The sequence below is a fragment of the Crocuta crocuta genome, unplaced genomic scaffold (assembly GCF_008692635.1).
Source record: "Crocuta crocuta isolate KB4526 unplaced genomic scaffold, BGI_CrCroc_1.0 scaffold445, whole genome shotgun sequence".
Taxonomy (NCBI): Eukaryota; Metazoa; Chordata; class Mammalia; order Carnivora; family Hyaenidae; genus Crocuta; species Crocuta crocuta.
In genome coordinates, this window is record NW_027530847.1 from 1,148,450 (window position 1) to 1,172,325 (window position 23,876).

A 23,876-nucleotide genomic window follows, 5' to 3' on the forward strand; every position below is an offset into this window, starting at 1 on the left:
CACAATGAAAAGGCAATGAAAATATTTGCAAGTCATATTTGATAAGGAGTTAATATCCAAAGTATATAAAGAACTCATACAACTCAATAATGAAAAAAAAAACTTAGAAGATTGTTAGAAGACCTGAATACATTTTTCCAAAGAAGATGTACAGATGGCCAACAGACACATGAAAAGATGTTCAACATCACTAATCATCAGGGAAATACAAATCAAAACCACAATGAGATATCACCTCACACCTGGCTATCTATCACCAACATGACAAGAAATAACAAGTATTGACGAGAATGTGGAGAAAAGGGAACCCACTAACAGTGAGAATGTAAATTTGTTCTGCCGCTGTGGAAAACAGTATGGAGGTTCCTCAAAAAATTAAAAATATAAATCTAGCAATTCCACCCCTGAATATTTATCTGAAGGAAACAAAACCTCTAGAAGACATATATGCACCCTTGTGTTTATTATAGCATTATTTACAATAGCCAAGATATGGAAACAACCGAAGTGTACAATGATAGATGAATGAATAAAGAAAATCTCTCTCTCTCTCTCTCTCTCTCACACACACACACACACACAATGGAATATTATTAATCCATAAGAAAAAGAATGGAATCTTGACATTTGTGACAACATGAATGGGTCATGATCTCACTGACGTGTACGTGGAATCTAAAAAACAAACAAGCTCATAGATACAGAGAACAGATTGGTGGTTGCCATAGGCTGGGAGAGTGGGGTAGGGCAAAATGAGTGAAAAGGAGTTAAAAGTCACAAAGTTTCAGTTATAAATAAGGGGATATAAAGTACAGCATGGTGACTATGATTAGTAATGTTGTAGTATATATTTAAATGTTACAAAAGAGCAGATCTTAAAAGTTCTCATCACAAGAAAAAAAAATTTTGTAACTATGTATGCTGATGGTTGTCAACCAAACTTATTGTGATCATTTCACAATTGAATCATTATGTTGTACACCCAAAACTACTATGTTATATGTCAATTATGTCTCAACCTTTCACATTCATATCAATACTTTTTAAATTTTTTTACAGGGATAAAATTTACATACAACTAAGCATAGATTTTAAGTGTGTGTCTGATGAATTTTCACAAGTACACACACCTGTGTAACCCAAACTCCCACAAAGATATAGAACACTACCATCATGTCTTCAGAAAGTTCCCTTGCCCCTTCTCAGTCCATATTCACCCTCACCTCCAGAGGCAACCACCATTCTGAGCTTTTCATTATATTAGTCTGAGCTTATCTAGAACTCCATATAAATAGATCTACACAGTACATGCTTTTGTTTCTGGATTCTTCAACATAAACATTTTGAGGTTCATGTTGTTGCAGATATCAGTAAACAATTTCTTTATAATGCTGCGAGATTCCATTGGATGGATGTACCAGTTTGGTTACCCATGTTTCTACTAATGGACACCTGGGTGGTCCAGCTTTTGGTGATTATAAATAAACATAAACATTCCTGTAACAGTCTTTGTGTGGACACACTCATTTTATTTCACTTGGATAAATACCTAGGAGTGGAATTGCTGGCTTACAGGGTAGATGTGTGTTTGGTTTTAGAAGAAATTACTGAACTTTTTTTTAAGTCTGTTTATTTTGAGAGAGAATGTGCATGAAGGAGGGGCAAAGAGAGAGGGAGAGAGCGAGAATTCCAAGCAGACTCCACACCATCAGTGCAAGGAGACTGATGTGGGGCTCAGACTCACAAACCATGGGATCATGACCCGAAATCAAGTTGGGTGCTTAACTGACTGAGCCACCCAGCTTCCCTGGATTTTTCCTAAAGTAGTGGTTCTTATCAACACTGTACACACACCTGTGTGTGGGAGCTCCTGCAGTTCTGTATCCTTGCCAGCATTTGGTGTTGCCACTTGTTTTAATTTTAGCTACTCAGGTGGGTATGCTAATTGTGGGTTTAAGTTTAATATGGTATATAATTATTATAAAACTCATTTTATTTCTCTATCCCAGCACCTAGACAGAGTGTAGCCCACGGCAGGTGCTCAGTAAATACTTGCTGGATGAGGACTTGTCCTCCGGGCCTTCACAGCATCATCTCTCTGGATCACTGCCCATCTGAGGTCTGTCTCCCCTCTTCTGCCTAGAACTCACGGGCCTCAGAAAAGGCAGAGAGCTGGTCTTGACTGGTCCATCACCTGAGAGGGGAGCGCCCCTGCCTGAATGGCCACCAATTACTGTGGGACAGTGGCAGGTTCCTTCTCAGAGCCTCTGTCTGCTCCCTTACACAGTGGCAGGCAGCTGGTGGGTCCAAAGGAGCTTTACTACTTACTGGATAACGTTGAACAAATTCTTTTCCCCTGGAGCCAGTAACAGAGCCTACTTCTGAGGTCAAGGATCAGTATCCGTGAGTGACCGGGAGGGCATGGAGTTCTGGGGAAACAGGGCCTGGAACTTCAGCACCCATCTTATTTAAGGCAATGAACTCACTTATAAAATAGGCCTCACTTTGGGAGGACCCAGGAGGAATGTGGTCTGAGTCAGGGTCATTATCTCGGAGTAAGGATTGGTTGCTCTTGTTTGCAGACTCCAAGTGGGATTTGTCCAAAGATTGGAGAGACTGAAATCCGCCCAGGGGTCCTCAAGCCTCTGGCTCGGGCGCCCAACCCTCACTCCCTCTGTCCCTCCTTTCCCTCTAGCCAGGGGCGTGCTCAGCTCTCATCCCACCCTGAATGAGAGGGCCCAGGATGCTACCCTCCTGACCTCCTCCCATGTCCGCACAGTCCCTGCCCTCCTAGACACTGGCCCTCGGAGCTAGCCAGTCACCTGGTGAAGTTGCCTCCCCTTGGCCTTTCCAGCCTCTGGCTGTGCCTGAGATCTCATTCTGCCATGAGCCCCCAGCTGTCCTCAGGCTGCTCATGTCATCATGGGTCATATTCACATGTTCCTGAACATGTTCACACCCATCAGTGCTTCAACGTGAGCCTCAAGTCTGAGTCCTGCCTCCTGAAGAAAGGTTGCCTCAGAATGTTTAGGCTCCTCAAACTCACACTTGCAACTCATGCAAGCGGAGCCGCCATCTTTCCCCAATACCTGCAGCTGCAGCTTCTCCCCACCTGCCCTCACGTCCCATCGCTCCAGCCTGACCCAGGCCTCAGCTGGGCTCTGTCCTTTGCTCACCAACCTGGTCACTGCCTGAGTCCTCTCAGCCCCACCCCAAGTCGCTCTCAGACCCGTCTGTCCTCTCCCAGCCCTCCCTGTGCCACTCTGCTAGGTCAGCTTTGCCTCCCACTTCCCTGGTCCCAGCCTAGGCCATGCTTCACCTCCACCCTTCTAACAGGACAGGGTTCCCGCTTCACCCTCTGTCGGTTGCATCCCTACCGGTCTCCACTTCCTCTTGCCCAGCACGCATTCCACAGCCCGCTGCAGTTCTTCCCAGAGTGCAGAACTCCTTCATTCTGCCGAATTAACCAGGGAACATCCCAGTCCTGGTTAAAGACACTTGACAGCTTGTTACACGGCTGCGCACACCTCCCCCCCTCCCTTCCCCTCCCTCCAGCCCCAGCTGCAAAAGATGATGCGAAATTGCTGACTGCAACACGGCTCAGCTGGGCCCTGCCCAGCCATCCTGAGTCACTTACCTGGCAAGCAGGAGTCCTCCTCCCTGGGGCAGCTCCCGCTCGCCACCCCTCGTTGTCCTTCGGGCCCTTGCCCTGCCTCCCCTCAGGTGCAGTGGACTAAGGGGCCCTGCTCTAACCTCAGCCAGCCTTTCACCCTGTGCCCGGGGCCACCCTTCCCCTCATTTGCTCCTCCAGGGAGCCCCTCATCCCTCACCAGCAAACAGACACGTTCTGGTAACTCACACCCCCCTCCGTCTCCCACCCAACTTCTCCCTTCACAGCCCACTTGCCATGACCACTTTCTCCTGAAATGCTTTCTTCTCTTGGCTTCTGTGGTGGAGACTGCTGTTCCCTCCAGCAACAAGTGTGCTCTTCCCCCTTGGAACAGAACTCTGAATGTCTCTTAGGGCAGCCATGCACCCCGCTTGATTTCCCAGCTTTCACTCCAGTTAAAAGTGTCAAGAGACTAAACTTTTGTCAATAGAACAGAAGTGTTGTGGGACCGGGACATGGTGGGCGTCTACAACAGGAAGACCTTCAAACGGATGGAAATCGAGCCCGAGATGATGTCACCACCCGAGCGAGTTCATCCCCCTCAAGCAGCCGGCTTGGCTGTTATAAAGGCACAGACTGCTCTGAGGGGGGAAAAGAAAGTGTCAAGTGCTGTATGGGACTTGTGGGAAATCTCTTTAAAGGGAAAGAGGACATCCTTCTGTAGCCCCGCCCTCCATCAGGTGCCTGAAACTTGAGTGTGATGGCTGGGGCTCTAGCAGTTAATCTTGGATCATAAGGACCAGGGTTACACCCTGGGGGTGGTGGAGCTGAAAGTTTAAACAGCCTGGGTCCCTGATGACTTTGTGGAGCCACCATTCCAACTCTGGACCGCTGACTAGATGGACTTTTCTTGTGTTTAAGCCACAGTTGTTTTGAGTTTTCTGCAGCAGAACTACATCCTAATTGAAACAGCTTTTGTTTCAATTGACTCTCCTGGCCTCCCTCCTCATTCTCTGCTCCCTGCTCCGGGAGCAGACCTCCATGGGCAAAGTATCCCAGATGATGCCACCAGGCCTCTCCTGTCTCCTTCCCTTTCACTCTGATGGACTCACGTAAAGCCCCTTGGCTTTAGTTACAAGCGTATGGCCCCAAATCTGTACGTGCAGCACAGACTGGCAGAATTGTGTATGCAACAGTGTGTTTGGCAGTGATGTCTAACAGGCTCCGATTAAGTATGCCGTTTCAAAATTGTTCATCTCGTGCCTTCCAGAATTGTTCCCCATCTCAATGAGTCTCAGCACCTAGGTGTCTCCTTGATGCCTCCTTCCCTCCCATGAGCTCCGCAAGTCCTGATGCTCTCCTTGGGAATCTCCCTCCCTCCCTCCACCACCCCCACAAGGACCCCAAGTTACTCCTCTCACCCTGGCTGACGGGGTTCCTGATTTCACTCAGGTCCTGCCTTCTCCACAGAGCCACCAGAATGCAAAATACGTGTATAATTCTAAAGATAGTAGGAGATTTCAAAGATAATTTATACTTGCAATGGGTTCTTTTTGGTCTACCCCTCCAGATTCCCCATAGACTTCTAGAAAACTCTCCTCACTCTTCAGTTATTTCACTGGAAAAGGGCCAGAATCACTAACTCCTCATACTATAAGCATTTCTTTAGGTTATTGTGCTGTCTCTCTCTCAAAAATGAATAAATGTTAAAAAATAAAACAAAGTAGGGGCGCCTGGGTGGCTTAGTCGGTTAAGCGTCCGACTTTTGCTTGGGTCATGATCTCACGGTTNCTGAGCCCAAGTTGGATGCACAATCGACTGAGCTTCCTGTTATTTCTGTAGTTCTTACCACAGAAGGAGATTTGACTCTTGCCTCTCCTCACCCTTCCCATTCCCCAGTATAGCACCATTTAGGGTGTATCATATTTTGTCTACATAACTATGCACAGCTGAGCCACACGATATGTCCTATGTTTGCTGTTTATTGCACATGTTCTTTTAATTTTCTGGAGTTTGGGCTTAATTTTTCACTTTGCTTTCCATGCCCCAATATTAAATTATCCCTAAATTTTTTGCAGAATTAAAAATCTTTCTGAATCCATTCAAATACATAAAATAATCTAGCAGTTTTTTCTTTTTGGAAACAACTTTCTCCCCTCTTTAGGGCTTCTCTCTAGGTTTACTGCCCCGGGGACTTCACCATCATCCTGAGGTATCCCTTTTGTCTGTCTTGTGTTGGAGTCTCAAGTTGCCTGAACCCCATGTCTTACTTTCTTTGCTTCATGCCCTTATTTTGATATATATTCTTTGGTAGCTTCCTGAGAAGGGGTGTGTGGCAGATATATATGTGACCTTTTATTTCTCAAAACATTAACCTTACTCTCACACTTAACTAACAGTTTGTGGCTGGGAATAGGACTTTAGGTTGTAAACAATTTTTTTTTTTTTTTTACAAATAGTTTATCGTCAAATTAGTTTCCACATAACACTCAGTGCTCATCCCCTCAAGTGCCCTCCTCCATGCCCATCCCTCCTCCCCCCCACATCCATCAGTCCTCAGTTTTTGTCAGCATTCAAGAGTCTCTCATGGTTTGCCTCTCTCCCTTTCCCCCACCATTTCCCCTTCTTCTCCCCCTTGTCAATTTTTTAATCAGAATTTTGAGGGCATTGCTGTACGCTCTTTGTTTCTGGTGATGCTGTTGATCCAATGCTGTTGTAATTTCTAACCCTTCATACCTGGTTTCTTCTCTCTCTGGATTGTGTCTGTCCACCATGTTCTAAGATCTCATGATGATGGGGCCTGGCGTGGGTTTTTAAAAATTTATCACTCTGGACACTCAGATCTTTTGATCTGGAAACTTATGTCCTTAGTCCTGGAAAATTTTCTTACAGTCTTTTGCTGGCATTCGACCCTCTGTTTCCTCTTTCTGGAACTTCTATTAATCAGATGTTGAATAGCCCAGACCGATCCCTTAATTTTCCTAACTTTACCATTTTCTCTTCCTTTTTTCCACTTTTGGGGAGATTTTCTCAACTTTATCTTGCAACACTTCTGTTGATATTACCCCCTTCATATTTTTAATCTTTCAAGAGTTTTTCCTTATCTTTGAGTATTGTTATAGCCTCTTGAACTCACAACCCTGGTGTGTGTGTAAGGCTGTAGGTCAGTAGTTCTCCACTCTAGGTGCATGTCACAAAAGTCGGGGAAGCTTTTACAAACTAATGATGTTCAGGGATTATGATTTAATTGATCCAAAGATGGATCCCAAACATAATATTTTTTTAAAAAATTGTTGTCTCATCTCTACTAGAAATAAGCTCTTGTTACTATTCCTTTATGTCTAACGGGCCTGGTGCATAGCAGACACCACTAAATAACTGCTGAATGAAGGAGTGAACAGAGCGCTGTTTTATAAAGGAAGATTGTAAAATAAGAACAAATTCCAGGCAATATGATACTTTGTCCCTAATGTTTTCTCTAAATATATTTGAAAACCTAATAATACATGAAAATCAAACAAATCATATAGGACAAGAAAGTATTTAAAACCCAGAGGTTTTAAAAAAATCATGAAATACCTATTTCATCTTACCTTTTAAGGCACATTTTTAATAACATCTTTCTTGTGAACTAGGAAGTGAACTAGGAAGTTAAAGTCTAATAATTTTCATCTGTTTCTGCTAAAGCCCCAAGGCAACAGTGGCCGATGCCGGGGAGAGGAGCAGGACCTGTGCAGGACTGAAAAACAAGGGGGCCCAACGCGAGTCCAGACTTCTGCCTATAAGAGAGGGGGAAGCTTCTGCTTCACCTTGAGTCGACAGAGGGAAGTGTGTAGAGGGATCCCCGAGAACCAGAGGCCAAAAGGACAGTAATGAGGGGTTGGCCAGGGAGAGCGCATCGTCCAAAGTAAGGGAGTGGTGGGTAGGACAACAGACAGGTCTTGAAAACTCACAACAGACGGGCCAGAAGCACGAGTTTCAGGCTTAGAGAAGCCTTTCACAACAGTACTGGTCAAGTATGCGCTTTCCACCTCACAGACCTTATGGCAACACGGGGCCAAAAGGTGGGGCAGCACGGAGTGGGGAAGCAGGGCCAAGCACCTGCTGCCCGCCCCGCGTCCCCACCACAGAGGGCAGGCTGGCAGCAGGCCAAAAGTAGGTGAGGGGCTGTCTCCATCTCCAGATTCGGTCAAAAGTTTTGTCACACCAGACTGGGCAGTGGGCCTTCAGGCCCTGGGAAGCGAGGAGAGAGAAGCCTCGGGATTTGCCTGACATCTCATCCAGGGACAAGGGAAGCACAAGCCCTAGAGAATCAACGTAAAGACAGTGAGACCATAATAGAGTTGCCTTTTGATCCAATTGAGCTTGTTTAACTCAACAGTTGAACTAGCACTTTGTGTTCGATGTTACTTTTCTTCTCAATTGAGTATGATTGATTAGCTTGTTTATGGACAGTGCATTGTGGCTCTGATTTGACCTGTTTGGCAACTTTGTGATTTCTTTTTTTCTGCTTTTGCGAACATGTTGAAATAAATGGTTTTTTTTTTCTTAAATAGTTTACTGTCAAGTTGGTTTCCATATGCTCACCCCAACAAGTGCCCTCCCCCATGCCCATCACCCCCCTTCCCCTCTCNTTTCCCATTCTGTCGGTTGCCTGTTAGTTTTGTTGACTGTTTCCTTTGCCGTGCAGAAGCTTTTTATCTTGATGAGGCCCTAATAGTTCACTTTTGCTCGATTCCCTTGCCTTTGAGGATGTGTCAAGTAAGAAATTGCTGCGGTGGAGTTCAAGGAGGTTGTTTCCTGCTTTCTTCTCTAGGGTTTTGATGGTTTCCTGTCTCACATTCAGGTCCTTTATCCATTTTATTTTTGTGTATGGTGTGAGAAAATGATCTAGTTTCATTCTTCTGCATGTTGCTGTCCAGTTCTCCCAGCACCATCTGTTAAACAGGCTGTCTTTTTTCCACTGGATACTCTTTCCTGCTTTGTCAAAGATTAGTTGGCCATACATTTGTGGGTTCAATTCTAAGTTCTCTATTCTATTCCATTGGTCTATGTGTCTGTTTTTGTGCCAATACTATACTGTCTTGATGATTACAGCTTTGTAGTAGAGGCTAAAGTCTGGGATTATGATGCCTCTCGTTTTGGTTTTTTTCTTCAATACTACTTTGGCTATTTGGGGTCTTTTGTGGTTCCATACAAACTTTAGGATTATTTGTTCTAGCTTTAAGAATGCTGGTGCAATTTTGATTGGGACTGCATTGAATGTGTAGATTGCTTTGGGTAGTAATGACATTTTAACAATATTTATTCTTCCAACCCATGAGTATGGAATGTTTTTCCATTTCTTTGTGTCTTCAAGTTCCTTCATAAGTTTTCTGTAGTTTTCATCTTACAGATCTCCTATATATATTTTTAAATGTTTTATTTATTTCTGAGAGAGAAGAGAGAGACAGGGTGAACAGGGGAGGGGCAGAGAGAGAGGGAGACAAGAATCTGAAACAGGCTCCAGGCTCTGAGCTGGCTGTCAGCACAGAGCCAGATGCAGGGCTCGAACCCAGGAACCGTGAGATCACGACCTGAGCTGAAGTCGGACACTTAACCAACTGAGCCACCCAGGCGCCCCTCCTATATCTTTGGTTAGGTTTATTTCTAGGTATTTTATGGGTTTTTTTGTGTGTGTGTGTGTGCAGTTGTGAATGGGATCAGTTTCTTGATTTCTCTTTCTGGGCAACTTCGTGATTTCTACCCGCTGTAGGGATCGAATTTATGAAATCTGCATTTCTGACACACACACCCCCCACCCCGGTAATTCACCAGAACCTGAAATTGGTGTGGAAAGATGGTTTGGGATTCTCAATGAAAAAATGTACAAAAGTACAGTTGGATTGAGTCAAACACGTTAACAGGAGAAAGCCTATAATTCTTGCAGTGCCAACTCACAGAGGAACATCAGAATTCCCAGGCACAGCAGCCAAGTGCTGAGGTGGATGGCTGAATGACGGATGGAGTTGCACCTTGGAGTGTGAAGATCATACCTGAAGGGAATCAACAGGGGTTGTTACCTCTGGGGAGTAGGGGTGGAGACTGGCTGGGAAGAACTTTTTGGGGCAAAGTGATCTCGAATAGGGGGCTCAGTTGGCTGGTGTAAGCACTTGTCATATGCCGTTTACTGTAAGTAAACCTCGTCCACTCTCTAGAAAAGGTAAACTAGTTAATGGCTCACATGTTGAAGTGTTAAGGAGCGTGTACTGTCTGCAACTGTCCTTTGAAACGCATCAGAAAACAGGATGGACGAAGGAATGGATAGTTATATGATAAAGAAATGTAGCAGAATGTTAATTGTAGAATTAAATGGAGGATATATAATTATTTCAACTTCTCTGTATGTTTTTTTTTATTTCTTCTAATGTTTATATTTATTTTTGAGACAGAGAGAGACAGAGCATGAGTGGGGGAGGGGGAGAGAGAGAGAGAGGGAGGGAGACACAGAATCCGAAGCAGGCTCCAGGCTCTGAGCTGTCAGCAGAGAGCTCCATGTGGGGCTCAAACTCATCAACAGCGAGATCATGACCTGAACCAAAGGTGAACGCTCAACCGACTAAGCCACCCAGGCGCTCCTACTTCTCTGTATGTTTGAAAATCATAATGCTGGCAGTGGACACACCCATTTATTATATTGGCAAATGTACTTCTGAAACCCAGAAGTGATGTTCTTCCCTCCACACTCAGGAGAGTTGTCAGTTGTTAGTAGGTATTATATTCCCATACACTTGCTACCGTTAAGTACAGACACTCTAGGGTATTTACATATGTTCTACCATCATATAAACTTAAAAAAATTTTTTTAAAGTTAGTTTATTTATTTATTTAGCTTGGGTGGGGGAGGAGAGGGAGGAGGAGAGAGACAGAATCCCAAGTAGGCTCTGCACCATCAGTGCAGGGCCCAACGTGGGGTTCAAACCCATGAACCATGAGATTATGACTTGAGCTGAAACCAAGAGTCAGATGCTTAACCTACCGAGACACCCAGGCGCCCTCCCATCATTTAAACTTTTAATTAAAAATTAGAGTTTTTACATCTTAAGAGGAGTCCAGGGAGTTCTACACAGTGCATCACACGCCAGGATGCATCCAAAACAGGCTTCCCATGTGTGAAGAAATCCCATTGCCGAGGGGACTCAGAGGCAGAATATCTTTATGTTCGGGAGTCATGTTGTTTTCCCTAAAGCCAAACTGAGCCTAAACCTTCCTCAGGATCTTGGGGGATCCTTTAAGGCAAACAAGAGGGTGTGGGAGAAGGACTAAGGAAAGAAAGGAGGGGAAGGTCTTCAAGACCTTGCTCTGGAGCCAGACCACCTCCTTCTCCAGGGACAGAGCCCCTTCCCTCTTCTAGAAACCAGACTGTGCCACCGGGTAATTTAAGTTGACTAGATCTCCATTATCCTTTTTGAAGAAAGTTGAGCCAGGACGGAGGAACCTCAGACTTAGATCCCAGCCTTAAGAAGCCTAAGCCTGAGAACAAAGAGAAGATACCAGTGACCATACTTCACTTTCTTTACATGAATCTCTGGAATCAATACTGACCCAAGGTTGTTCTGCTCTGGTCCTATAATCACCCTCTCCTCAGGTGTGCTTCCTGAGTCCCCAGGGACAGGGCAAACATGCAGTGGTTTCCCAGAGAATCAGTTTTCCTCGGAGATTTGGGGAAAATTATCTGAAAGGATTACTGCTCTATTAAGACAAACATCGACATATTATGGAGTGGAAAATCCCGATCATCTTTCACTAAAAAGGGAGAGTTTGAAGAAATTTTGCTGAACTCTTATGAACTACACCGCTAGGCTCCCAAGGGCATATCCCCTGACACCATTAAGGAAACTTCACCGGAAAATTTAGAGAAATATTTTTGCTAGATGGAAGAACTCACTGTGGACAAAGGTTACTTTTGGTATATGAAGGACAATGAAGGAGGGTTTCAAGGTTTATACTACACAGTTGTGAATCTTTTCCCTCTTGTTCCCAAGGTAACAAGGAAAAACAGACAAGAAGAAAAAACTAATAAAAAATAAATACATGTGGTTTCTGGTGGGGGAGGGAAATCCCAGAGTGCTACTGGTTGATGGGGCCCAGAGCCTCACAGAGTAGCAGGCATGCTCTGGGACCCACACACGACTCTGAGGAAGGCACATGTTTACCCAGGATGTGCTCACTCAGGTAAAACGGACCATCGGGGATTTCTGGGAAGAAGGTGCAGAAAAAAAAAGCTTCTGGAGTCTGAGACTCTGCCACAGTTGTGACACCTCAGGCAAGTCACTCTCTACACCCCAATTTCCTCATGGCTTTAACACTGTCTGTAGGGCTCTGTGAGGAGGATATAAGCCAAGGTATATAACACACCTGGTGCATTCTGGGTACTCAACAAACATCACTCCTTTCCTATGCCCAGTGTAGTAGCCAAAAAAATCATCTTTCAAAACATTGCTGGGAGTGGGAAATGCTAAGATGGATGTCTAGGGACAAGAGGCCCAGAAACTAGGGTACCAATTATAAACCAGACTCAGTTCAGCATGTGTGGCCACAGGTGCAGTAAGGAGCAGGTCTCTCTGAACCACGGGCACAATCTGCCATCGGGGCTGGAGGCAGCACTGGGGCTCAGCACTTAGACCATGTGATTACACAGGAAGAGACAGGCAGAAAGGCCTTTTCAACCTAGTGTTTAAAGACACACAGCAGGGTAAGCATTTCAGTTATTTTTAGTTAAAGAAAAACAGCCTTTTCCAAGGGTGACAAAGTGAACTGAAGGTCAGAAGGAAGCAGGATGCCGGCTGCTCAAAGCTCTTGCTCCAAAACCTGGAGATGAGGAAAGAAGGCCCACCCAAGAACTCAAGGGTGATTGGCCAGCAGAGGGATAACTTTGATGACTTTGGTCACTGGACTGGTCTATAGGCTCTAAGGTGATTTCCACCTGCCAGTTGGTTGGCATGATTAACATTATTATTCTTGGGGACTATTAAATTAAGGAATGATGCAGGGAGCCAAGACAGCGGCTTATTCAGTTGGATTCTGAATCACAATCAGGAAATAGTCTTTATCTGCAAAAGAGAAAAATGAAAATATAAATCACTAAGTGTAAAATGGGAGAAAACACACTAAAAAGGAAATCATTAAATCACCAACCATAAAAGGGGAGGGGAACAAAAAAAAGCATCAATCAATGCTCAGGCTACTCTTTTTTTTTTTTAATTTTTAAAAATTTTATTTATATTGGAGAGAGAGAGCAAACAGCAGAGGGGCAGAGAGAGAGAGAGAGAGAGAGAGAGAGAGAGAGACAGANGAGAGAGAGAATCCAAAGCAGGCTCCAGGCTCTGAGCTGTCAGCACAGAGCCTGATGCAGGGCTTGAACCGACAAAACTGTGAGATCATGACCTGAACCAAAGTCGGAAGCTTAACCGACTGAGCCACCCAGGCGTCCCAATGCTCAGGCTCTCTCTCTTTTTTTTTTAATTTTTTAATTTTATTTCTAGGAGAGAAGAGAGATAGCGTGAGCAGGGGAGGGTCAGAGAGAGGGAGACACAGACTCTGAAATAGGCTCCAGGCTCTGAGCTGGCAGTCAGCACAGAGCCCGACATGGGGCTCGAACCCACGAACCGTGAGATCATGACCTAAGTGAAAGTCGGACGCTTAACCGACTAAGCCACCCAGGCACCCCTGCTCAGGCTACTTCTAACTGTTGGGACACCAGAAGATGAAATTGCAAGTTTCCCCGAGGGCGGGGGTGGGGGCTTTGGTAGGTGTGGCTGCTGGAGAGCGAGCCCCTCCTCCTACCCGGCAGCAGTGCCCCTCTGTGCATCCTGTTTTCCAATCTTCACAGTACCAATGGGGGAGGTAAGATTATCACCTGTTTTCTGGGTAGGAAAACCCAGGTGCAGAGACTTTACATGAATTGCTTGTGACAGTGGTTCTCAAGGCGAGGGCATCTAAATCACTGGCAGGGCTGGGCTCACAACGTTGCTGGGCCTTACCCTTAGCCCTCTGGATTCAGTAGGTCTTGGGTGGAGCCCCCAAATTTGATTTTTAATTAAGTTTTTAATTTTAATTCCAGGATAGTTAAAAGCATTTGCATTTTTTAACAGGTTCCCAGGTGATGCTGACGCCACAGGTTTTGGGACAACCACTAGTTTAAGATACCCAGCTAGTTAGTGTCAAAAATGGAATTCCAACCTCAACCCCACTGGTTTTGGGCTAATGTCACTTCTGTCACAAGCTCAGCTGCTGGCCTTAAGAGTCTTCTGGATGTGGAAAATTTCAAGGGCACCAGGTCAAATGGAGCCAAAGCTATCTCGATTCCAGCTCTGAGGATCCGGCTCAGTAAGGAGGAATGTCCACCTTGAAATCACAGCTAGTCCAAACCCTCGGGGGTGAGCCTGACGGCTCTTCATTTCATGGAAGCAGAAACTGGAGAAACAGGGTCTTCCAACTTTGCCCACTTAACCAAACCATAAACGTTTACTAAGGCTTCCATGTGGCTAGCAGTGGGCCAATCCCTTTTCCTATGGTACCTCAGTAAATCACTCTATGAGACAGATACTAGTGTTTTCCATCTCACTGAGGCTCAGAGCGTTAAATGACTTACCTAAGCCAAGGCAAAAACGCAGAGCTGGGTAGCTAGGTAGCTGGGTTTGACCCAGATGTTCTGAACTGATCTGCCCTCTGCTGAACCTTGGCAGGACCCTGGCTTTGTCTGCTTTGTGTGTGCTGATTCAAGCCTAAAGTCTGTCTCTTCCCATGACAACACACTGTTGCAGATAGGAGGAAACTGACTGTATACGATTAATAGTTTTCATGGCTAAGCAGTCTGTGTAAGTTAAAACCACTTACAAATAAAAACAGAATTAACAAGTCACCAAGAGAAACAGACACAATTAGAATACTAGAGTCATTTTTCCAAATAATCAAACTCTAAATTCAATACTATCACTCTAAGTGCTTTGTGGGAAGCAGAGTGTTAAAGCTTGATTATGCTGCATTAATTTGGCTTTATATTAGTGAGGTTAATAAATGAAAACCAAAGTCTGTCTTTTTAGTCTTTTCACATGGGCTATTCTTGGCCAGGACGGGATGAAATCTGGTACACATATGGAGGGCCAGACGGTCCGAAACTATCTTTGCTATTTGTGGTCTGGGAGGCAGCTTCTCAGTCTGATCAACGAGAAAGATGAGGTGGAAGAAGGGGATAGTGGACTTCCTTCCTGGGCAGTGCTCTTCCAAGTTGTTCCCATGGCACAGGGTGCTAATTATAGTCCCAGAAGGACCCACCTCAAACATGTGGCAACTAGGCCTGTTCTAGGCTGGGGGCTCTTCCTGTGGGGCTTGTGCTCTGTGGAAATCCTTAGGCAATCTAGCCCTAATGCTTTAGAGGCTCCTGACCTCGTATATATACATATACATACATACCTATATATATATTTTTTTGCCATATCAAAGTGGGTGTGTCAAGGCATCAAATCATTGGTTTTCATCCTAAATGCCATGTCCCACAGACATTCCTGACCCTCACCCACCAAATGCTGACCCCTCCTCTTACTCCCACAGTGGGGTGTCAACAATGGAGGGAGATTTAGGGAGTCATTCATATATTTATTCATCAAATATTTGTTAAATGTTTACTATGAGCTTACACATCTGTCCTCCTGGAACTGTGTAGGAAGGGAGACAGACCTAAAACACAGCTATGCAGGCCGGCCGGCTAAGTGAAAAGGCACGGCAGAGCAAGGGCGGCAGCAGCGTGCAGGCCCAGAGAGAGGAGCTGGAGTCTCATGAGGCTCTGAAAGGCAGCAGCAGGGTGCCTGGAGAAGTAGTGAGGGTGTTCAGAAGGAATACCCACTGTGTTTAAGGCAACCTCAAAACGTCACACAGCAATCCAGTAGAACAGAATGTAAGGTGCTGTCAGAGTGTGAGTGTCAGACAGAGTGAGCAAGCAAGAGTGAGAGGGTGTGCATGTCCTCCCTGCAGGCCTCTGTGTGTCGCTCAGAAAGGGTCTGGCCACTCCATCCTTGTTCTGGGCCTGTGAACCCCAAGGAGAGCCTCTAACTTAGGAGTTGCCAACCCTGGACTCAAGTATCAACCATGCGCATTAACTTTGAATGCCTTTGGGTCCTCAAGGACAAGCTGGAGATGCCTTTGTGGCCAAACTGAGAATGGAAGGTCAGGAGCTTCCAGATGACTGCGGATCCAGAGGAGACATTCTCAGAAGCTTAAAGTCAAAAGAAATCGTCCATGGAGAATCTAATTTGGAAACGGTATCATTTGTCTTTGCCTCACAACGTGTGCCCTCACGTGGGCACAAAGTCTGCTCTGACGCACAGGGTCAACAGAGAGACCATTTCTAGCCTAACTTTTAGGGATACTGAGGTCTGTGTAGACACACAGCATGAAGTTCTTGGGAGAGATTGGAGTTCAAGTATTTCTGGGCCTTTCTGCCCTATCCTAAGCCAACCTACTCAATCAATGGGATGTCTCAGGAGACCAGCGCAGTACAGTACTCTACTTGACACTTTTCAGATGTGGAAATTGGGGTCCAGACGTATTCCGCTGACTTAAGGTCACGGGAGTGGGAGGTAAAGCTGGGAGGAAACAGCTTCTGTCTGCTACGATCTGGTTTTCTTCACAGAACCAGAGCATTTTAATAGGTTGACAAGTGATACATTAGACAGACATTAAACTGGTACACAGTGTATGGCATGTTTTTGGAATAAATGCCTCTGAAGTTATCTTATGTTCTCAGTGACCAACCTGCTCTGTCCCCACCCGTCTAGGGAGTGTCCCAGGGAGACTGTAGGCCCCTGTGACTCAGTCAATGGTTCTCTCCTTTGTATCATTTTAAGCAGCCGAACTGGGCCAGAATGGACCTGGGATCAGAACCAACATCGCTCTGCTACTTGCGTGGCTGACCCCCCATCAAGTTACCCCAGAATTCTGCAGCCAGCCTCCCTGCCATTTGTGTTGCCAAGCCAAGCCCAAGGGCCTTCAGCATCCCTAGCCTCCCTATTTCCCTTCTTCATGCAGACCCCAATCATAATCATACCACCTCCTGCCTTTAGAACTCTCACAAGGTCAAGTCTACACAGCTTGGTGTTTGACACCTCTTGACCAAATGTCTTACCTCTCATTCCTTCCTACACATATTCTGATGGCCTAGATGAGCTGTACAAGTATCATCATGTGCACACTAACTCCCTCACACTCACAACTATGTCCCTCAGCCAAAAAAGAGAGAGGGAGGGAGGGAAGAAACAATATAAAAATAGTCCTGGTGGGGCGCCTGGGTGGCTTAGTCGGTTAAGCGTCCGACTTTCGCTTAGGCCATGATCTCGCGGTTCGTGGGTTCGAGCCCCGCGTCGGGCTCTGTGCTGACTGCCAGCTCAGAGCCTGGAGCCTGTTTCAGTCTGTGACTCCCTCTCTCTCTGACCCTCCCCCTGCTCACGCTGTCTCTCTCTCTCCCCTAGAAATAAATAAAAAATATTAAAAAAAAAAATAATAAATAAATAAATACAAATAGTCCTGGAAAACCAATCTACCTACCACCCCAATCAAAAATGTGAGTGAAGTGATGTAGGCCGGGACAGGTGGCCCTGATATTCCCTCCTGTGGTCCCAGTCGTCATGGGCTTCTCCCAGGAGGAGCATCTCATCACCTGCAAATGATCCTTAAGACAGGTACTGTTTGTACACACAGCTCCCAAATTCAGACCAAGCGCTGCATGAGAAACAAAAGCAGCAATCTGTTCCAATGCTTGAGGAAAAGCTGGCCATACAGGACCCAGAAAGACAGGACTGATGGATAGACTGATGGGACAGATGGACTAATCTTACTTAATGTTTATTTTTGAGAAAAAGAGTGAGCAAGAGAGGGGTAGGGGCAGAAAGAGAAGGAGACAGAGGATCCAAAGCAGGCTCTGTGCTGACAGCAGGGAGCACAATGCAGGGCTTGAACTCATGAGCCGTGAGATCATGACCTGAGCCAAAGTCCATGCTTAACCGACTGAGCCACCCAGATGCCCCAGGACGATACTTTATAAGTGGGTAATTTAACATTTTTACAAGGATAAAATAACTGTATGTATTTTTACCTTATGCTTTGGTTTTTAAATCACTGAATTCTTTTTCCTTCAAATACAGCTTTCCCATCCTCCAACCTGCTTACACTCTTTCCTGTGCATTCTAGATTCAGCTCAAATGTCCTCCCTTCTGGGAAGACCTAATCACACCTTCTTCTTTGTTTCATGAGATCACGATTCCCCTCTGTGTCCTAGAATCTAGTACAGGGTCTGGTCTAGAGTCACAGTAAATAAGTACTTGTTGGGGATGCCAGTCAGAGATTGGTCAGGCAGTGAGGAAAATCACTTCTGAACCTTCAGGTCTTCAGTTCTTTTCATGGCACCTGTGGAGACTCTAATGTGCCAAGCATTCCCGATAAGCCACACAGAATATGCTGTGACAGTCTGCTCCCAAGTGGGGATATGGAAACCTCTTACCTGGTGCAACCATAATTTCATTTTTCTTGGAGCGAATTCGAAGAAAGGTGAGGTCATTCTGGGGATCGATTTCACGCACAGTGCTCCGGGCCTTCAAGATGAAGTTGTGCATGAGGTTGGCGTACTGTGTGGTGGTGGGATTGTCCATGGTGCTCTTGATGGGAATTCCTGAGGGAGAGTAGACACTGAATAGGATGTTGGAGCCCCTTTCTGCCCAGCTCCCAACCCTGCACCCTTAATTCAAGTGTTGGACTGGCAGTTAACAATGCCACTATTTACTGAGGGCTTGACAGGCACAGTGCTGAGCACTTTAAATATGGCAGCGCCAGTCCCCAGACTACTCTGGGGGTGGTATCGCCATCTTCACTCGCCGATGAGGCAACAAAGCGGTCACACAGCAGATAAGCAGTGGGGCTAGGATTCAAATGTAGGCCTGTGGGCTCCACTGCTGGGTTCCTCTTTTCTTGGCACTGTTTTGACTGGCTTCTAGCAATAAAAGCAGAGACTAATCATTCAGAACATTTAGAACCTGAGCAAGGAGGGTAGCTCTTACAAATTTGTAAATACTGAAAAGTAGGAAAAAGAAAAAGGTCAGCTTGTGCCCAGACATTACCATCTCTAGTGTTTTGATCCAGTTCCCACCAATGGAGGCTTTGGACCCAGTTGTAAACACATTGTCTATACACATGATTGCGCCCCTCAAGTTAAAGTCTGTTTCTCTGTCTGCATATACACTTGTAAACAGCATTGCTATTGCTTTCAAAGAGCCCACAAGTGGCCTTTCCACAGAGTTAATCATTCTTCTGTTGTTGGTACGTAGGCTGGATTTTTTACTTAATTACTATGCAGCAAACACCATTGTGTACCAAGCCTTGGCTGTTTTGAGGGCTGTTTCCTTGCAGTGAACTATTAAATGGACCTCCCTTACTAGACAGTGCCTATTGTCATGGAGGTGAAGAACAGGGCTCTGTGTGAGCCACCTCGGGACACAACTGAATCATCAGGTACCTATGAATCACCATGACATGTTAGCAGAAGGTTCCACTGAAGAGGCCTTGAGTGCCCACAGCTGACAGGCACTTGTGACGAAATGTGGCGTAAGTGGCTCCTTATGTATAAGTGGCTAGATCTGGGAGCCCACAACCCTGCTGATCTGGCCCACAAGTGACCAGCTTAAAGACTGGCCAAAGGCAATCATCTTTAGGCCTTTTCACAGATGACGAGAAACTTGCCCAACCTTGTCTTCTTAGGGAGCAGGAACATGAGAGTGGGCAAAAGAGGACATAGTGGCAAGAGAGGCAGCTGAGTCACAGAGGCTGCCTTGAGCGAAGCGAAGTCATGAAGACAGACTGTAGTGATCACTTGCCTTTAAGGGACAAGAGGGTGCTGGCTTCGACAGCACATATGTTAAGGGACAAGAAGACTAGATCATTCGCGCTGCTACTGGATCCTAGATGGCAACAATGTGCCCACCAGGGCCCCCAGAGACCTCACTTCACAGCGGAGCCTTCCTGAGGATAGCCTATGAGCAGCTATGGTGATGATGAGTAGCAACTCTGAAATCTGATGACCTGTACAAATACCCTGGCTCTGTCCCTTCATAGCTATGTGGCCTCAGACATGTGACTTAATCTAAACCTTTATTTCTTCATCTGTAAAATAATACTTGTGCTGTGAGGATTAAATATGGCTAATTCATTTAAGAATGTTTAGCAAGGAGAGTATGAATGTAATAAATGTTGACCTGTTATCAATACCACCACACCATAAATCCCATCCCCACCCAGGGTACTTGAAGGGTCAGTATCAAGGCCTAGCTAAATTTGGATGATCGAACCTCTTAACCTTCTCTTATATACCACAAGGCCACCTTCTTTCATGTTCCTCTGCCTGGAACTTTCCTTCCTTCCTCATTCTCTTATGATTCTCACTGATTCCTCAGATTTCCATTTTCTGGTGGATCTACCCACCCCTAGATGTGGTCAATGCCCCCATTCTACCATCCCACAGGATTTTCCTTTAGAGCAGTTTTCTTTGGAGTCTGGTATCACACCATTATGGAAGTAATCATTACGACTATAAGCTCTCTGGGGGCCAGGATCAAGTCTGCTTTGCTCACCATTGTCCTTAAAGAGACTCCATTAAGCATTTATTGCTGGTGACAAATGAGTATTCTCAAGGGCTTCTTTCAGCAATTCAAATACTGTCATGATTTTTATCACATTCCTACTAAGTGAGGGGTGTATGAAGGAGACAAGAAACTAACCACTTGCTGGCTCACTTTAAAAACAAAAGAAAACATTAGAGGTGGTGACGGGGCAGAACAGGGACCAAAACTGGAGCGAATTTCAAATAAGGATAAGGAATGAAGTCCAGATTCAGACGATGTTAGAACTGGGGACATCTCAAAGACAGCCTAATGATTAGTAGGTCACCTACTTCAAGCTTCTTCCTTTACAAATCGGGACTGTGCAACTTGCAGAAGTAGGTGGTCACAAGGGAGCACGATTTCTAACCTGGGGCTCAGATTTGTCAAGACGAAGGTTGTATAACCAAATATTCCCACCAAACCCAGCTTCATCAAACAACAATAAAGAACATGAACAATATTTAACAGAGACAGTAGTCCCCACCTTATCCGTGGTATCACTTTCCATGGTTTCAGTTACCTGCATCAACTTTGGTCTGAAACAGATGGTTCTCCTGACCAGGTCAACAGTGGCCTACCACTGCGTCACAATGCCTGTATGCCATTCACCTGACTTCATTTTATCACGTAGGCAATTTTATCATCTCACAACATCCCAAGGGTGAATACAGTATAATAAGGTATTCTGAGAGAGACGACATTCACCTAACTTTTATTACAGTACAGTGTTATAATTGTTTTATTATTAGTTATTGTTAATCTCTTACTGTGCCTAATTTACTAATTTAACTTTATCATAAGTTTGTACATGTAGGAAAAGCCACACATACACAGGGTTGGGTACTATCCTGGTTTCGGGCATCCACTATGGGTTTTGGAATGTATCCCCCAAAGATAAGGTGGGAGGGGACTACTGTATTTATTAAGCACCAACTACATGTCATCATTGTTCTAGGTGCTGGGGATACAGTAGTGAATACAAGAGACAAATTTATAACCTTATGAACCTTATACATTTGAGTCTTTTATGTTGCTTTGTGTGGGCAGCAGCAGAAGACGGCAGGGGGCCTGACAAGGTACAAACAGAATGGAATATTCCTGAAGTTCCTGTTAATTCTGCTTAAATTCATACTTGTACTGTGAAACATTTAAATTTGGCCAAGGCAGAGATGTCAAAAAGTAGTGGCAGGTGGTTGGTAAGTGACTGGGAAAAGGGTGTGTCATGAGTTCACAGGCAAAAGCAATCACTCTGGACCGGAGTGGTCGGGAAAGGCATCCTACAAGAAAAGGAAGCTGAGGTGACTCCTGGGGGTAGGAAAACCCTAGAGGGGATAGTAGGAATCCCTAACTAATCATCCTTAACGGAAGCTTCCAGAGAGTTTAAAGGCTCTATAGAGCAGTGTGTTGGGACCATCTCTATCCATAGTTTGTTGATCTTGGGCAGGTCATCACCTCTCTCAGCTCTGGGTTTCTCATATGAAAAATGGGCAATACCCCTGCCTGGCAGGGTCACTGTGTGAAATGTTAATGAGGACTAAAGTGGGAGCTCTGAGAATGGGACACGAATTAAAAATAAGTAAATACACTCTCATGAAAATTTTGACATATATATGGCATTTACTATACCTCAGGTACTGTTCTAAAAGCTTCCCTGGAAGGTAGTATAATTATCCACATTTTACAGATGAGGAAACCAGAACAGAAAGGTTAGGTGACTAGCCCAAGATCACACATCTGATCAGTAGAGTCAGGATTCAAACCTAGGCAGTTTGGTTCCGTGTTTTTTTTTTGTTTTTTTTTGTTTTTTTTTTTTTTTTTTTTTTTNGGTTCCGTGTTCTATATTCTTAGCCATTAGGCAATACTGCCACATTCGTTTATGAAAAAGAAGTATTCATTAGTATTCAAAAGGTAAGCAGTTGAGGCTATTTTCCCAATGAAAAAGCTCAAGTTTTGAGACCATTTTAAGGTAAGAATGAAGGTTGTGGTTTGCAAATACTGATGGAGGCCTGTTCCCTCCCCATCTGGGGAACAACCCATGGAGCCGTCCTACCCATTTGGGGTCAAAAATGTCCAGTCCAAGGGTACCTGGGAGGCTCAGTCAGTTAAGTGTCTGCCTTTGGCTCAGGTCATGATCTCAAAGTTCATGAGTTGGAGCCCTGCACTGGGTTCTCTGCTGTCAGCATGGAGCCTGCTTTGGATCCTCTGTCCCCTTCTCTCTTTGCCATGCCCTCTCTTTCTCTCAAAAAAAAAAAAAAAAAAAAAAAAAAAAGTCCAGTCCAAGAAGTTAGTCTCTCTCTGGGTGATATACAAATAATAGTCTTTTAGGTCTTGGAGTGAGAAATTCCCTGGATCAACCATTCCACTTAGGGCAGCTGAGGTCTGAAGAGGGGAAGAGGAAGCGCCAGGCCCTCCAGCTGATCAGTGGCAGACCTGAACTGGGACCTGCACCTGCCTCCACAATGTCCTGAGGGCTCCCACGCCTGCTTCGACTGCAGGGTGTAATTGGAGTCTGACAAAGCTGGGGAGCATGCACTGCCTAGTTCTGGGCTGGCCAGGGTCTGACAATATGGAAAACAACTTTTTTTTTTTTTTAACTTTTATTTTAGAGAGAGACCGCACAATCATGAGTGTGAGGGGAGGGGAGGGGCAGAGGGAGAGAGAGAATCCCAAGCAGGCTCCACGAGTAGTATGGACCATGAAGCGGGGCTCGATACTAGGACCCCGGGATCATGACCGGAGCTGAAATCAAAAGTTGGATGTGCAACCAACTGAGCCACCCAGACGCCTTGGAAAACAATATTCTATCTGAGGACATGCCACTTCCACTTTTTCATTCTTGACGACTTTCATTCTACTCTATTTAAGTAGGCATTATTGAGAATTCTCCCTTTCTAAAAGCAAGGTCTAGAATGGTAACATATCCACACAGGGCTCTTAAGAAGTCTGAAACAGGGGTGCCTGGGTGGCTTAGTCGGTTAAGTGTCCGACTTTCGCTTAGGTCATGATCTCACGGTTCGTGGGTTTGAGCCCCGCGTCGGGCTCTGTGCTGACTGCCAGCTCAGATCCTGGAGCCTGTTTCAGTCTGTGACTCCCTCTCTCTCTGACCCTCCCCTGCTCATGCTGTCTCTCTCTCTCTCTCCTAGAAATAAATAAAACATTAAAAAAAAAAAAAGAAGAAGTCTGAAACAAATCAGAGTTGACCAAACTCTGATGCGAGGAGCCCAGCAGAGTGACCCTGGGCATGGCCTGGGCCACAGACCAGCAGCTACTCTCTGGTCCTTCATAGCACAGTGTGTGAGAAAGAGCGCAAGTACATTCAGACAGACTTGGAATGAAACCTTGGCTCTGTAACAGCAGGCAAATCAATTACATGTCAAGACTCCATTTTCTCTACTGCAAAACAGAGATAACAGGGGTGCCTTATGGAACAAATGAAACAATATGCTTGTAAAGCCTACAGGCCAGAGTATTATCTAGCAAAAAAGTAGAAACAGGGGTGCCTGGCTAAGCTCAGTCGGTAGAGCATGTGACTCTCGATATCTGGGTCACGAGTTTGAGCCCCACACTGCAGGCAGAGGTCACTT

At 45.3% G+C, this 23,876-nt stretch overlaps 1 protein-coding gene across 1 annotated transcript in view; it reads right to left on the reverse strand.

The window, feature by feature from the left end:
- Positions 1-12,345: 12,345 nt before the first annotated feature.
- The window catches only part of DYNLRB1 (dynein light chain roadblock-type 1), a 20,449-nt gene continuing 8,918 nt past the window's right edge, over positions 12,346-23,876 (reverse strand). Inside the window, exons 3-4 of the mRNA XM_077769303.1 lie at positions 18,144-18,311; positions 12,346-12,702 (exon numbers count right to left, since the gene is read on the reverse strand). Coding sequence (XP_077625429.1) covers positions 12,659-12,702; positions 18,144-18,311 — 212 coding nt within the window. The 3' untranslated portion in view covers positions 12,346-12,658. The remainder of the gene's footprint in view (positions 12,703-18,143; positions 18,312-23,876) is intronic.